The sequence below is a fragment of the Phascolarctos cinereus genome, unplaced genomic scaffold (assembly GCF_003287225.1).
Source record: "Phascolarctos cinereus isolate Bilbo 61053 unplaced genomic scaffold, phaCin_HiC Scaffold_726;HRSCAF=1367, whole genome shotgun sequence".
NCBI lineage: Eukaryota > Metazoa > Chordata > Mammalia > Diprotodontia > Phascolarctidae > Phascolarctos > Phascolarctos cinereus.
Window position 1 is genome coordinate 175,016,082 of NW_027556098.1, and position 16,826 is coordinate 175,032,907.

At 48.8% G+C, this 16,826-nt stretch overlaps 1 protein-coding gene across 1 annotated transcript in view; it reads right to left on the reverse strand.

The window, feature by feature from the left end:
* Nucleotides 1–372: 372 nt before the first annotated feature.
* NECTIN1 (nectin cell adhesion molecule 1) overlaps nucleotides 373–16,826 on the reverse strand; it is a 103,576-nt gene continuing 87,122 nt past the window's right edge. Inside the window, exon 6 of the mRNA XM_020984842.2 lies at nucleotides 373–5,749. Coding sequence (XP_020840501.1) covers nucleotides 5,205–5,749 — 545 coding nt within the window. The 3' untranslated portion in view covers nucleotides 373–5,204. The remainder of the gene's footprint in view (nucleotides 5,750–16,826) is intronic.

Sequence of the window (16,826 nt, forward strand, 5' to 3'; positions counted from 1 at the left end):
GAGGATGTTGGTCTGGATACGACTGGCCTCTTAGGCCTTCTAGACTTTAAGCTATGTCCCTATGAGGAACCGCATATGTGCTCTCGGGGACCGAGGGTGGGAGAACTATACCAGGAAACCTTCAGTCTCAGGTCTGGACAGCACCACGACCAAACTGAGGAGGGGTGAGGGGAGGCTGAGATCCAATTCTTCTTGGCCTCGCCCAGATGCACCTAAAATGGGAGGGAGAGATTCCAATGCCAAGCCGCTGCCAGAGTCCTCAGCAGACAGCCTGCCCTGGGCCAAGGGCACCCCAAACCAAATCACGATGCTTTGGGGAGGCTGATCTTGAAAACTTAGATGGAAGAAAAGGGTACACACAAGACAACCGAGTTTGTTTTAAACTCTTTATTTATAAAAAAGTACATTTTTTTTCCTCAGTACATTTTTACCCATAATTTTTTTTATACAAAGGGGGAACAAACGCCCCACTCAATAGTCAGAATTGAGAATCTGGCGGGCCCATCCCCTGGTAATGCTTCACTCAACCAAAGAAATAAGGGGGAGGAGGGAGGGAAAAAAGGCAGCTCATTACAATCTTGGGCAAGGAGGGGACTTCTCCTTTTTTCTTTAAAAAAAAAAAGGTAACAATAACAACAACACCACAAAAACTCCACTTAAAACACATATCCTCACTTCCTCACCCAGCTCTCCTGGGTTTCCCCTCTGAGCCATCAAAAGCATCAATATTGAGGAATCCAAACTTGCGCTCTTAAGAGTTTCACTTAGTCCGACTTGCTGCTCAGCTCCTAGATGCTGGGGAGTGTCCGGATTTATGGGGGCTGGGTAGGAAGGCGATACCTTCTCCCTTTTAGTTCCATGGGGCCAGGAAAGACATGACTGGATATCCAGGCCTCATTCACATGCAAATGTCCTTACTTGGATTGGATGGGATGTCAGAGGAGGGTGGACTGGAGAAGACATCAGGGATTCCCAGGATCACCAAACCAAAGGGGCTTCCCACATCCCTCACCTCTCCCCCTCCCGACCCTGACAATTCTTTGAGAAAAGGTCAGGACTTGGGGAAAGCCTTTCTCCTGACCATCCTCCCTCCTTTCCTCCGTATTCTCAGGACACAATCTCTTCACTGGGAGCAACCATCTGACCCCCTTCACTACTTTTTGTGCTTGGCTCACCCCTTCTTTTCCCTAGCGACAGCATTATCAGCTCCCTGGTTCTTAGTTGGGACAATTATTGCACATGTGACTTGGGCAGGGCGGGAGGAAAGCAGAGACTAATAGTGCCTGGTTTATTGGGACCCCTGTCTCTTTCCACCAGTACCCCTTGAAACTTGGTCACCTTTTCACTTAAGATCAGAAAGGCATTCCCCCTACAGTGCTTCATTCAAGCAAGATCAAGCCTACCCCTCTTGGGGAGATGGGTGTGTGGGTATGTATGTGTGTGCATATCTGCAAGTTGCCCATGTCTGAGCATGTATACAACTGGACTTGCATATATATACCTATTCATGTGTGATGTGGACATGTACACCTACATGTGTCTGTGTGTGGAGTGTCAACACAAGTATTAGGTGTCTGCTATGTTGGGTCTGATAAAGGGAAGGGAGCTCAGATGGACTTTGTGGTGGAATAAGAATATTATCAAAGTCTGTAATCAAATAAGGGAAGGAAGAACAGTGGACGGCATGGGTATGCCACTGCATGAGGCCAGAAGGAAACAGCTGGGGTGGCTGTTGCACCAATCATTCCCCATAGCTAGCTAGGAAGCCTAATTCTCACTGTATTTCTCTACCATCTATCCTTTCCAATAGGCTGGGTATCTATGGTGGCACTGGGCATCTCCCCTGTGAGGTGGCATAGCCCAATGATGCCATAAGGGAGGCTGGGGCCCTCTTCCGCTCGTCTAACACTAGCACCCTGCCTGGTCCTCGTCCATGGAGAACAATCAAAGAAATGATGTCAATCTTCATGTTTACCCAGGGAGTTCCTGGCATGGAGGGCCAAAGAGGACTCAAGGAGATGGCCACTCCAGTGTCCTTGGTCCTCTTGAAGGCTGTCATGGTGGGCCACCTGGGGAGCAGCTGCTGGGTCCGGGGGAGGGGGATGCTTTGACACATCCCTTATGTGCTCTGCTTTTTGTGCTTTGCTTTGGGAGGGGGAAAGGAAGGGGAAAAGGAGAGAAATACTAGGGTTTGGTTGGACACTATACCAGTGGGTAGAAAGAGCAGGGAGAGTCATTTGACTCTAGGATTCCAGAAGGTGCCAGACTGGGAGAACAGGACTGAGAACAGACTGGGGTGGTGGAATTAAGAAAAAAAGGAACACTTCTAGCAGTCCACTCACTGGCCCTGGCTCCTCTGGATGGAACAAACACACAAAGCAGTTGGTCACTGAAGAGGATGCGAAGTGAGGTGGGCCAAGGGTGGCAGGGTATAATAAAGAAGAATCCCCTGCTCTTTAGGGGTGGGGGAGGAGGGGAAAGAGAGTACTAATACTGCTGGGGGAGATAGCATCTGGGTGGGACTCCCTGGATCCAGTCCCAGAGCTGTTCCTGACCCTGCCATCGTTGAAGAGGCCTCAGATTGCCCTGACCCATCTTCCCCAAGAGAGGGAAGGGCCAGCCATGGGGTCAGCACGGCTTGAGACTTCTGCTACATGGCTACTGGGCTGCCCACTGGGAGGGTCAGGATAGGGTCCTAGTGGTCAAAGGCTTTGGGTTAGGATCACTGCTCAAGTACCTGCAGGCAGGTTGGGGGGGTCAGAAGTTGGCTGGGAAACTCACCCATGTTCAGAGATGGTGGGATGAGAGCAGGATCAGGGCAAAGAGGGTGAAGGGAGTGTCAGCACCTGGGTGAGAGGACAGCTTTCTGGGTAGTATCATAGGACCCCAAGGTTTAGAGCAAGAAGAATTCATCTAGTTTTTACAAGTGAGGAAACTAAGGCCTGGTTACAGGTTGCCTAGGTCTCTATAGTGGCATCTGGTATAGGGCAAGTAAGCAAATGGTAAGGGGTTGCCTGAATGCATGCTCTCCAGGATGCCTCCCCCACCCCAAACAATTGCCTATCATTCCATAGAAACACTCTCTCTCTAGTTATGGCCCTTAGTTGGATCAAGTGGGACCCAGAACTCTGAGCAGGAGTGGGAATTGTTGGTCAGACAGCATTTTCAATCCTCCCTCCCTGACACCTATCTCTGGTGCTCTTTGTGGGAAGGGACTTCACTGTCAGAAGCAAAGGGGGAAGAGTCAAGTCCCTCCTGAGTTTTCTCTTCCCGTGCTCACTCACCTCAAATTTAAGGACAGGGCACTGGGATTAGGGAGAGGGAAAGCTGTATTGAGGCACTTTGAACTTGGAGGGAGACAGAGGAAGGAGGGAATTCCCTCTGTCTTTCTCTCTTTCCATTTACAGGTAGGGAAACCAGGGAGCCAGGGGCCAAGAAGGGCCGTGCATTAATCTGGATGCCTTCTCCATGGTCCTCCTTTGGTAGAAGGACAGGATGAAATCTGAGGAGGGCAGGAAGGATAGTGGAGGCGGTACAACAGAAGAGGAACTCTCCAGGGCTTGAACTCAGGGATCCATCTGCCCCCTTCCCCTTTTCATTAAACTTTGTCACTTCATTAGTATTGACTCGAATACGGTATATCATCAATCTGTACTCTCCAGAGTTTTATACAGTGCCCCAAGTCAGTTATCAACTCTTTTTTCCCCTCCCTACACACACACACCACACACACACACTCACACCCCCCATTTCTTCACCTTTAACTCCCTAAATAATTTCATTCTATACTGAAAGCCTGTGGGGCCGCCTCCTCTGCAGATCTGGGGAGCAGAGTTGGGTTTGGCTGTGTATGGAGACAGAAAGACAGAAAACCAAGGAACTATCAGCACCTTAGACTGCAGGATGGGCTGGGACTAAGAAACAAAGGTCTTGGAATTTGAATGTAGACTGGTCTAGACAGGTGGCCCCATATCTGATCTGATCATGTTCAGATCTTAGTTTTTCTTTGACAGGCTCCTTTCCCCAACTCACTCAGCCAGGGATGATCCCCAGTTTCCTGGAGGGAAGATACTCTGGATTGGGGGTGGGGAAGAGAAGTGGCCACACCCTGGTCATCGTCTACCTGGAGTGAAGCTCATGGCTAAGGGTAATAGATATGGTGCTCCTGTAAAGGACGGGGGACGCCAGAGAAGAAATCACAAGGGTAGGCATATATTTTGTGTGTGTGTGTGTGTGTGTGTGTGTGTGTGTGTGTGTGTGTGTACACATAAACATGTTGGTAAAAGCTAGTAGGATGAGTAAGAACCCTCTCTAGAGTCATTGGGGAGAAAAAGAGAGAACAGGTGTGTGTGTGTGTGTGTGCGCGCGTGCACGTGCGCGTGCATGTGCGAGCGCTGGAGTCTTTAGAGAGCAATCAAATCATGGCCAACCTAACCTTCTGTTAGGCAATGAGGAAAAAAAATGCAAAATATACTGTGACCAGTGCAGGCATTACATTATCAGTCAACAACCCATATTTTTCTTATTTAAACGGTATCCTTGGAGGCAACTGTCCAATCCCATCACTTTGCTTCCTCTAATCCTTCATCCCTTCCATCTGGGATGAGTCAGGGTGGTCTATAATTGTCCACTCACTCTAGCTAAATCATGGTCGGTTGAAAGAGGAAGGTGGCCCTAGGTTCACCCAACCTAGGAAAAGGGAATAGCATTGGGGAAGGAGAGGTGGGTCGGGCTTCTTCCAGGGGAGCCCTCCCCCTCTATAAAGAAAAAAAAAAAGAGGACAACATATAAACAAATTCCAGTGTTTGGGGACAGGGATGAGGGGGGAGGGGAGATAGCTGGGTACCATTGCCCCCTCATATCCCAGGGTCAAGAAACACAACAAGACATGAACAGGCTCCATATACACGGGGCAGATAGTAGTCAAAGGAAAGTACAGGAACACCAAAGCCACAGTCGAACACAACACCACAGGAAGTGGGAGGAAGGGGCAAAGGAGGGGGCAGGGAGCGGAAGGCAGTCATCCAGGAAAGAGATAAAAAATAAAGTAGCCCCCTGCCCCAGCTTGATCCCTCTCCCCGTGTACCTCGAGAGTGTAGGGGGGGCTTCAGGGTGGGGCACTTGAGTCTCTGCTGAGCTCCTCGGGGACTTGGGGGCTGGGGTCGTGCGGGTGAGGGGGGAAGGGAGTGGGCATAGAGCTGGGGCTACACGTACCACTCTTTCTTGGAAATGAAAGACCCGTCATTCTGAGAAACCATGTTCTCAGCCAAGTCCAGCTGCTCAGGGTCATACTGATAGCCAAGAGTCCGGTCCCCATAACCGTCAGATCGGGCCTCAGCCTCGTCCACGGTAAAGTAGGGTCGCTTGACGTCCTCATCAAACTTGGGGTGTGGGGGCCCCACCTTCCTCTCACCCCCACCCACTTCCTCCTCTTCTTCCTCATAGCTGCTCCCCCCCAGCGGCCCAGCCTTCTTCTCATCATCTGAGTCGTCGGGGTACTGGAGGTTCTGGGCCATGGGTGGGTGGTGTTGTGGAATCCCCGCCTTGCTATAGCCATTGCCGTAGACATGCTTCTTGGTACTGTAGTCCCCCTTGAAGGTGTGCCGGCGCCGGCGGAAGTAGACCACAAGCACCAACGCCACAAACAGCACCAGGATGATGCCCCCCACCACGCCCCCAATGATGGGCGTGGGGACGCCGGACCCAGATCGCTTGTCGTGTTCGGTTGGAGACGGGGTGTAGGGAAACTCTGGGTAAGGAAAAGACACGGAAGGGGGACAGCGTCAGTCTCTTTCTGCCTCTCAGGGTTTCTGGGGGAAGGATTGGGGTGGGAGGTGGGAGCATAGGGAGGGAAAAGCCAGGAAGGGGGCGGGAGCTGGGGTAGGGGAAGTACTCCAAGAATGTGGCTTCCTGTGGCTTAGCCTGGTGACCCTAGGCTTCCCCCATCCCTAAAATGGAGGGATCTTAGGATCCTGACACCTGCTGGTTTCCTGTCCTTCACCATGTTTCAAGCTCTATTGGATAATTTGTAACCAGAGTGGGAGAACGACAGAAGATGGTACCCATGGAATCTTTGAGCAACCCTGGCTAATTACCCAGAAACAACGCCAGTCCCATTCCCGCGCCTGAGCCTCACCTACACACCTCAATTCCTATTTTCTCAGAATCTGATGTGTTTTAGAGAACAATGCTTCCTCCATGCGTGTATTTTTATATAACTGTCTCATGAGAACAGACTACGTACCAGACACTGTGGCTAGCTTTCCCCATGGCTTTGAAGAGGACTGGTCTGAAGAGGCACTGGGGGGGGGGGGCAGGCTATTCTCCAGGTCAAGGGGAGAAGGGATTCTCAGGTGTCAGGACATAAGACCAATGCTGTACGCATGCCAACGGCCTGGGAGTGCGGGCAACAGATGGCAATGTACAGAAGCCCAAGAGGGACACCTCTGGAACTCTAGATGGAGGTTTGCCCAGATCAGACGGTGCTGAGCAACCAGGCAGATATCACATAGATGAAATGAGGATCTGGAGCAGGAAGAGGCAAGGTAAGAAAGGAGTAAGCATCAGGGGGGTGGTAAGAGGTGTCTGTGCACAGAAAGATGTGTGTCTGACCTCAGGGCATTCATGAGGATATTAGCTCAGGCATCAGCTACCTGAACAGAAGAAGCTACACTCTAGACATCTTAGCTCAGGCATCAGCTACCTGAACAGAAGAAGCTCCATTCTAGACATCAGATCTCCTGGAAAGAAACAATTATAGAGAGGTATTCTCTGAAAAGTAACACCAGTTGAGTGTGGGGTACATTGGGGTTTCACAGAAAGCAAGGCGGCCTAGATTTGAGCCAATATGGCACATGTATAACACACGTACATGCATGAGAACATTTGCACATGTACTCACACAGGACAATCTCAGAGATGGTGGGAAAGTAGAGTGTTGGACTCACCATGCCATAATATTCCAAACTAGAAAAACTCCTGGAGATGCTGTGTTGTGTGACTATAGGCAAATCTAGCTTTCTTTCTAGGCCACAATTTCCTCAGTTGCAAATGGAGGGGGTTGGATTAGCCAAGCTCTATGGTTCATAATATCACATACTCATCTTAGAAGTGGAAGGAACCTTATGAGTCATTTAGTCAAAAGTCCTCCTTTTATAGATGAGAAGGCCTGAAGCCCAGAGGTTAAGTGACTTGCCCAGGGTCACATGGATCATTCATAGCAGAGCTGAGGTTGGAACGGACACACTTTGGCTCCAAATGCAGTATTCTTTCCATTATCATGACTGGATTGCATAGTTCAGCACACTTATAAGGCAGCTTACACATTGGAAAATTGGAATTTCTGGTAGGCAAACATCCCTAGGAGTTCATATACCTATTCCCAAGTTGGTCAGAGTCGGGGGGGGGGTTGGAAGAGAGGAGAAAAGATTAGGGTGTGTGTGTGCAGGTGGCATGTGTGTATGGGCACAAGACAATGCTTGAGAGAAAGACAGGTACAACGATGTGCACATTGCAAGAATACACTACACTGGTCTACAGGACAAAAAACCCAACAAAAACCTGCACGTGTGCTGGTTACATGTGTACCTCCTTGGCCTCCTATTCTTAGGCTCATAAGAAGGAGAAGGAACAGGAGACAGGTGGAATTAGCCCATTGAGAGAGATGTCTGCTATGGGGGAAATAGCTGGTTATCTACAATCACCCTCCAAACACAGACCATCTTCCCAAGTCTACCCTGAAAATTACCCCCACCACCTTATCCCCCCACCCCTGCCCAGTATGTTCCTCTCTTGTTGAGGCTGAGAGAAGGTTACACTCTAACAGATGGAAACAGCTGGTGTCTTTGGTTGGCTAGGGTTGAGGATGGGGGAAGGAAAGCTTGCAGAATCCCAGAGGGAGTGTCTGTACTGAAGGTCTGGGCAGAGTGATGGGAAGGAGCTGAGGGAGAGAGAGAGAGAGGTGGAGGAAGGGAGCAGGAACTGGAGAGAGGAACAGAGGAAAAGGGGGGGAAGAGGAAGAGGAGAAGAGGAGAGACAGAGAGGGGGGAAGGGAGAAACAAGTAGAAGAGAAGAGATGAGGAAGGGAAAAAGAAAGATGAGGCAGTGAGCAGTGATGGTCACCAGCCCACAAAGCAGAGCACGGCTGCATTACCCAGGAGAGTGAACAAAGCTGGTGACAAATGCCCCTTCTTTCCTTAATTCCTCTTCCCCAACCCCTTGCTGGGTCACCCTTTGGTATGGTTCCATTGTGGATAGAAGAGCAACTCCATATAATAGTATTTAAAACTAGACAGGACTTTCTTAGAGACTGTTTAGTCTGACCTCCTCACCAAACTTCATTTTACAGTTAACTCCCCAAAACATGAAGATAATAGACAAGAGTCAGGACTTGAACCCAGGTCCCCTGACTCCAGTGCTTTTTTCCCCCCACTGTACCACAGCAGGTACTGGGGCAAAAAGGGCTCAGAGGGAGTGGAAGAGCAGAAACCGAGAGGAGAAGTCATTCAAGAAGGGCAGAGTCAAAGGGTGTAGCTCTAAGAAGGGGTCACAGCAAGGTAGACTGGTGGCCATTCCTAGCACCACCACTGGGTGGCTCCTGAGACCAGCACTGGCCTCAGTAGCCCTGGTATAGATAAAGTAAGGAGAAAGGCCAGGTCATGGGGGGCTAAGTCTGCTGGTCTTCAGTTTTGGCAGTGGAGAGGAAGAACAGGCTGATCTATATCCAGAGGGTTCAGAATGCCTGGGCTTCTCTCCCCTTTCACTCTATTACACAGAACAGAGCAGGTACACTGCAAACTCTAGGTGCTTCTGCCCCATGAAATTGGGGCGAGGGGACTGGGGCCAGCCTCTCCCCCTCTTCTGCCTTCCCAGCATTTCACTAAGACTACTCATTCATTTCCCATATATCTGGGTCTTATTGACTGATTATTCCCATAGCAGAGAAGGAAACAGGGAAGATGAACTTCTTTGCCCCAGCTCAGTCTCAAGAGTAGAAAGAGTGCCAGTTAGGAGACCTGAGTTCTAGCCCCATTTCTGTTAATGGTAGCTGTGCAACCGTGGGAAAGTTGCTTAACCTCTCTGAAACTGTTTCCTTGTCTGTAAATGAGAGGATTGCACTTGCTGATCTCAAAGGTCCTTCCTAGCCCTAAGACCTGAACTCTACTTCCCAGTGAGTTCTCACAAAGTGAGAATGGCCTCAGACATCCTGCAGACCGAACAATAATCTCCTATAAGCATCTCTGATGAGGAAATGCAGTGGTGATAAGAGCCCCACTGCCACTGCTCAGGGAAAACTGCCAACAGTCAGGATGTAGCTGTCCCTCTGCTCAAAACCCTACAGCCAGCTCCCCTCTTAGAACATTAATCTGCCTGTCCCCTGTTCCCAGTCTCATGCCTCCCTCCTAGTTTCCCCTAGCTTCCTTCATCCGGCTTACTTCCCCATCCCATTTATAGCCCTACCTGTTTATCAGATTATGCACCTGCTCACCACCTGGAAGGGGAGGACTTTTTATGTGGGGCCAGGGAGGCAGGTGACAGGAATCTTAGCTCCTCCTGGACTAACCTCCAGGACCCCTTTTCTGCCTGGACCTCCACCATTTTCATTCTCTACACCTGAACTTCCTCCTCCTCATTCATTCATTCAATAAACATTTACTAAGTGCTTACTGTGTTGTTGTGAAGGGCACAGCACTAGAAACTATGAGTGAAGGCAAGAAATAAAAGATGGTCCCTGGCCTTAGGGAGCTTACAGTCTAGTGCAGGAGATAGGACATACATATATAATTGCTAAAAAGTATGTATGGTGCTTTACTGTTAGATCCTGTGCCCAAATTCATGGACTTCTGAATCCATGTGAAGAGCTCATTCTACACCAGACAAATCACTACCCCTCTCTGAGCCTCGGTTTCTTCATCTGTAAAATGAAAGGGTTGATCTGGATGAGCTCCAAGCCCCTTCCAAAAGTAGTCTATGACTGTGCCATAGGGCCAATGAATACTGCAGACAATCTGTTCAGAGGCAGGAGAGCTCTCTGTGGGTTGGAGTATCCAGGGGAGTCTTCAGGAAGGAGGTAGCATTTGAACTGGGCCTTGAAGGATGTGGAAGACTTGTAGAGTCGAAAGATGGACAAATTGCAGGTGTAGACACCCACCATCATTCCACTGGGAAAACTCTATTGTCCTGAGGTCTTGGTAACAGGAGAGGTCTTAGGGGCTTTTTTCCCCCCTGCCCTTCTCTCCTTTCTGTTTCTGCTGTTGGCTTCTTTCTCTTTTCTGGCTCACTAACTGGTTTTAGTTCTTGGTCTCTCTCCTTTCCCTTAACGAATCATTTCCCTGTCCCACAGTTTTGACAAGTTTGTTTATTCCCAAGGTGTATGTCCCTTCTTCCCTTATGTCTTAGCCAAGCCCCCACCTTGCCTCTGCTGTTGCCTACAGAGTATCTTTGCCTAGATCCTACAGAGACTGATACTGCCTTAGTGTACCCCCAAACTCTATGCATCCAAAACTGAGCTCATGGCCTTTCCTCAGAAATCAGCTTCTCCTATTAACTTCCCCCTTTCCCAATATTATCATCTATCTTAGCTGAAGCTCAAAATTACACCCATTCTTAAGCATGGGCAGGAGAGCGGAAAATGTACTGGATTTCACATCAAAGAACCTGGGTTTGAAACCTACTTTGGGGGCAGCTAGGTGCCATGGTGGATAGAGCCTTGGCCCTGGAGTCAGGAGGACCAGAGTTCAAATCCAGCCTCAGACACTTACTAGCTGTGTGACCCTGGGCAAGTCACTGAACCCCAATTGCCTAGCCAGAAAAAAAGAAAAGAAAAAGAAACCTGATTCAATTACTTACTGCCTGTGTTGCCTTGGCAAAGTCCCCCTATCTCTCTAGGCTGGGAGAGATAGAAAGTCCCAGTTCTAGATCACATGACTTCTCCATACACCACCTGTCACCAAATCCTGTTGATTCTTTCTTTGTAATGACTCTCCTATCAAGCGTTCCTAACATTTTTTACAGGCGTCTCTTACCCCAGTGGCCTCCCTACCTCCAACCCAACCCCAAGGTGTGCTGGGCTTAAAGTTTCAGTTTTATTACTTGCTAGCTGTACAACCAAATTGTTTAAATAGCCTCTCCAACTTTCATTTTTCTTACGTGTGAAATGGGGACAACAATACATGTTTTATCTATCTCAGAGGACTTCGGTGAGGAAAGCACTTTATAAACCCCAAATAGTTCCATCAATGTGGCCGCTGCCAGATTCACCTTACTTAAGTGCCATTCTGGTTTACCATTCCCTCGCTTCAAAACCTTCAGTGGCTTGAAACTGCCCATAAGATAAAAGTCAGCCTGGCATTCAAAGCCCTTCATAATTCCATTCAACAACATTTATTAAGTTATTACTGAGTGCAAGGCACCGATACCACCTTAGTTACTCAGCTTCCATCTCCCCAAATCCCAAACATGAGCCCTCTGCCATAGCCAGGCCAAGATCCTCATTGTACCCTAAAACAGGCCAAATTTTCACTCCTGTGTTCCCCACTAGGAATGCCCTTTTCCTTCTTCTTTACCTTTTGAAATCCCCGCTATCCTTCAGGTTTCTTTGGAGCCCCACCTCCTTTATGTACAATTTTTCTAATCACTCCAGCCCACGATGACTTCCCTTTTCTCTGAACTCCATTAGAAGGTAATCTCTTTGAGGACAGGGACCATATTTCTACCTTTCCTACTCTTTCTAGTGCCAGGCATATAGTAGGTGCTTAATAAATGCTTATTGTTAATGATGTTGATGAAAATCATTAGTACTCATTTTGGTGCTTAGCTATGCCCTGCCCTGTATGGTTACTGAACTGCTACATGTGTTCACCCTAAATGGACTGTAACTGTATCCCACTTGGACATTTAGTACACATGGGAGAGGGCCAATAATAAAGCCTTGATCTCTGCCTGGAAGCTCACTGTATCATATAGTCACAAGAAAATATGCCGGAAGGAGCCCTTAGAGAACCAATTTCCTTTTGAGATAAGGTCATTGAGACCTAGGCAAATGAAGTAACAGGTCCAAGGTTACACAGGCTTCGACAGAAAGAATAAGATGGGCAGTACTATATTATAAAGTGCTTCAGCCTTCTCCAGGTCCCTCTGTGTCTTGGTAGGCCCTAAGGGGGTGGGGGGAGGAGGCCTCCTTCTTGAGGACCTTTCAGGATAAGGAAGGTGGGCCTCTTGTCCAGCTAGCTGAGCAGTCAGCCTGGAGGCAGGGGGATGGCTCAAATGGCTTTCCAGTGAAAGTATTCTGATGCTAGGGTTCAGGCTATGTAGGGAGTAAGGCTTCCTCCACTCCCTCCCAAACAGAGAAGGCTGTATGCTCAGGAATGAGGCATCCGCTTTTGCTGCTGCCTGACCCGACCCCCACCCCCTCTAGCCCTGCCAGCTGTCACATTCATCTAGTAGTTCCTGTCTCAATGCCAGCAGCAAAGCCCGGGGTTGGGGGAGGAGGGCCAGCAGCTGGGAGCAGCTACAGCAGGAACTGAGCTAAGGAAGTGTTGCTGCTGGCTGGCCAGAGCCCAGGTTACTGCCTCCCCTCCATGGGCCCTACAAAGGGGAATCAAAGTCTGACTGACAGCTGGAGTGGTGTTTAGTTTTTTGGGGTTTTTTTGGGTGGGGAGGGGGGTGCGGAGCAGGGTTGAGGGTGGGAACAGTGCCGGGGTTATAGCTCAACGTAGATGGTCTAAGCTTAGTATTTAGGCTAAGTCTGGTGTCAAAAGAAGGGCCGGGCTTATTTCTTGGGTCCAATGATGGAAATGTTACGCTAGAAAGCTACAGGCTAGGGCAGCCCCGGGAAACTAGGGAGAAACTACATTTCCCAGCATGCAATGGGAATCTAGGGCTCAACCTCTCAGAAATAATACCCACCATCCAGCTGTTGCAGCTGTGGTGCCTGTCTCCTGCCATCAGGAGGAAGGTGGGAGGGACACAGAGCCCAGGCAAACCAGTGGTGAGAACTAATCCTCCCTCTGAGTACACCATATACACTTTCATACATATACACACTCTCCCACGGGACCTGCACATGTTTACAGACTCACATTTGTTCACATCTGAACTCACATTTACTAGCACACATGGATTCACAGACAAGTAATGATCACATACTTCTCATCAAACAGAAGAGAACTACTGAGAATCAGTCATGTTCTTTTTGAAGAGCTCAAAACCTCATGTACCTTATCCTCTTAACCCTCAATTGAAATCTTCCAAATGGAAAATATCTATTAATTTAAATTTTTTAGAAAGTCTCCTAAATGGGGAAAGAGACTCAATGCGTGGAGGAAGTGGGGGTAATTATTCCTTGGGTGACAGAACTGGGGTCATGGGATGGACCTCTCCGGATACCAGGGGTCTCTTTGCCTCATTGGTAAGAAGTGTATGAAAGGGGAGCTGAACAAGCTAGAGAGAAGTCAGGATACTTTCCCTTCCTCACCTTTAGCTCTCTGTTGGCTCAGTCCTTGAATCTCTCTAGTTTTTCTTTAGGCTGATCAAATCCAAAAGATCCAGTACGATTACAGCCCTCCTTTGTATCCCCCAGCTGGGGAACAAGGATACAGAACTGGGGCAAGGACAAAGCATTTGTGATTGCTCTGGGACTACTTGGGCATTAAAGTCTTAGAATGACCATCTGTCACCTACTAGGGTCTCTGGGATGAGATTTCCCTTCATGTCCACTGGAAGGAATTTGGCTCTTGGTGTCTTTTTGCAGGTGATCAGAGAGTACTATACCAGCCGATTTACCTGGTGGTAGAGGCATCATTGGGCCTGAGTTCCTTTTTATTGGTTAAAACGAGGGAGTGACAGTGTCTGTGATCTCTCTAGCTCTAGAGCTATGAGTCTTCAATCTAACTGTGGGGAGACTACCCTGGCCTGAATAAATCTAATCCTCACTGCCTATCCATACAACCTGCTATGTGCTTCACCTTCCATCTCTTATCTTCTGCAATTTAAAGTCATTTACTACAACCCTTGATAGGAGAAGAGAACATGTATGTGTCCCGGCACGTATTTAGGGGAGAACCTGGGTACAGGACCAGTAAGAGGAAGCATGCTGGCATATGCTCACACATGTTAACATGTAGCATCTGTGCCTTCTGCACATGCTATGGTTATCTACACTTTTTCATACATGTTCCCTTCAGCCTGATTCACCCCCAACGCAGTCTCTTCTCCCTTTCCACTGTCTTAGCCACATCACAGTTCCCTACACAGACATATACCATCCACCTCCCCAGGAGAGGCAGAAAAAGCTATTACCAATATGGATGGCCAGAATCAAATATTAAATTTCCACTTATCCATCTCCTTCTGGCTAGCTCCCCAGCCCAACAGGGTGACCAGGGCCCCCTAGAATGAACGCCCACATCACTGGGTAGGGGTTAGAGTTAGTGACTCTTTTTGGGGGGGAGTAGGGGGGGCTGACTTCCTCCACCTAGGGTGACCAGTATGGCAGGTGCAGTCTTGTTTGTGGCAAATGGCTCTGGGAAGAGGTTTTTGTGGTTGGCTGACAATCCTGAAATGGCTTTCGAGCCCAGGAACAAATGTCCCTGTAATGGCTCAGCACGACCGGCTGAGTCCTCTTGAGCAGGGGGCCTAATCAGCCCTCGGGGAGAGCTGGATAAACAGATCCTGGGCTCATGAATGATTCAATGAGCTTCAGCTTCCCCTCAGCTCGGCCTAACTAGGCAGCCAACAATCCTGTCACCCTTCACTAAGTCCCCAGACTGCACCATTGAGGGCTGGGGGAAGAGACCTGCCTCGCTTACCCCTCCCCACCATGTTGCCTCCAAAGCACCCCATTTCCCATTAGTGCCAGGGAAGTTGTGTTGTCTCCTGGCCAACTCTTCCCCCGAAAGCAGCTGTCTGGCATCAGTGACCCAATTATGGGCATACCCCTCTTCATCAGGATCACCAACAGAATTGCCATTTACCATGGTCAAGGCCATCATCTCCTCTACCATCAACCACCACAATTACCATTTCCATCATCTCTATGAACAGTGAGATGTTTCTCCTCTTCTTCCCCCACCCAAGTGTCACAAACCATCCCCGCCCCCCAGCTCCCACCCCAGGCAAAGCACCACCAGTCCCCCTATAACCACCATCACCAAGATAACCAATTCCCAACCTGATTCCATTATTTCCTCCCTGTTCCCTTTTTTCTTATCTGTTCGTAGCCAAAGCCTTTGATCCTAACTTCAGGACCCTTTCCCTACTTCTCTTTTCCCTAGGCCCTGGGTTAAATGTTGCAGGTCATACACCAACTGACAGTAACCTACACAGCAGCCACGGACCCCTGACAACCTCGAGAGAAGCAAGAAACCAAACACCGCACAGAAGCTTCCGAGGTTGGACATCCAAAGCCATTTCCAGGAGACTTGTGGGTCCTGATGCTGGTCATTACCCCCTGGTGGAGAGGGAAAATGGAATGATGGTAAAATAAGTCACAGCTGTTTGTTGGGTCTCCTCTACCCACTCCAGCCACGCTCACTGATCTGCTAGTAGACAATTTCTCCAGAGGTACCAACAGAAGATTAACCAGGAGGGGAAATTTTCTTCTTTCTCTGAACAGGCAACTAAAGACAAGGCTCTCCCTGGTGCCAGGAGAAAAGATCTCTTGTTGGAAAGAGCCCTGGTTGATCTCATCAAAAGCCCCCTTCCCAGGAGCTTCTGGGATGGCCTCTTTTTTTAGGAAGAAGTATTTCTTCCACTGCCAGATCTAATCACACACAGCACTTGACCTCTTGCTTGGAGAGGAAGGAAAGTGTGGTTTTGCTCTGTCCCTTCTGTTCCCTATGCAGCCAGGAGCCGTAACCGCCAAGGCCCTAGACTTTTCTTGCTATTTGCCTCCCATTTCTCTAGGGTCAAACAGCCTGGTGTAGGCATGGGGCAGTGATTTCTCTGGTGCAGGAGGATAGGAAGATGCTCGTGGGGGTAAAGGAGAGAGAAAGGCAACTTATGAAGGTTCCAAGGGCAGGGCAGGTTTCTGATCACACTGGGGATGGTTCCAGGGGTTCTTTGAGGGTTGATCTTTCTGCTTTTGCTGCCTATGATACAAACCTGCCCAACAAGAGAGTTCCCCACCAAACACTGACAATACAATAATCAGCCCTTGAGGTATCATTGCCAGAGTCCATCTTTGCCCCATCACCTTGTAGTAAATAACTTTAACAAAATCCCCAGGGATAATCCTGTTTTGGGATGCTTCGCCCCTAGCTAACTCTACTAAAACCACCCTGGTGCAGCCGTTCATATCTGTGACCACCTCGACACCAACACTCTTTTTATTCCACCAACTCAAGGCAAAACTGCCTTTCTTGATTAGCATCTGTGTGGCATCACTTTCTGCCTAGGAGAAAAACCTCCTGATGTCCTTTCTCTGCTAATTATTACCTATATAACTCCGGGCAAGTCATTTAGCCTGGGCCTGAGTTTTCTCACCTGTAAAACTACCAGAGTATAGACTAGGTGATCTCCAAGATCTCTTCATATCAAAAGCCCTAATTGTATGCTCTTGCTTTCTCTCAACTGACTGTGCATAGCCTACCACCTGATCGATACAACCAAAGCCAGATACTACCATTCACCTGGTGGCAGCTGCCAGAATTACAGGCATGCTGCCAAGGAGGAAACAAGGACCTTTTATAGATTGGGCTGGGCAAACCAGAACTAGTACAGAGGACTGTTGGCATCACACATAGGCTTTCTCTCAGCAGGACCTACAGGGAAATTCCAAACATCAGAACTTTGCCCTAGCAACTCACCCTAAAAGAACAAATGATTCT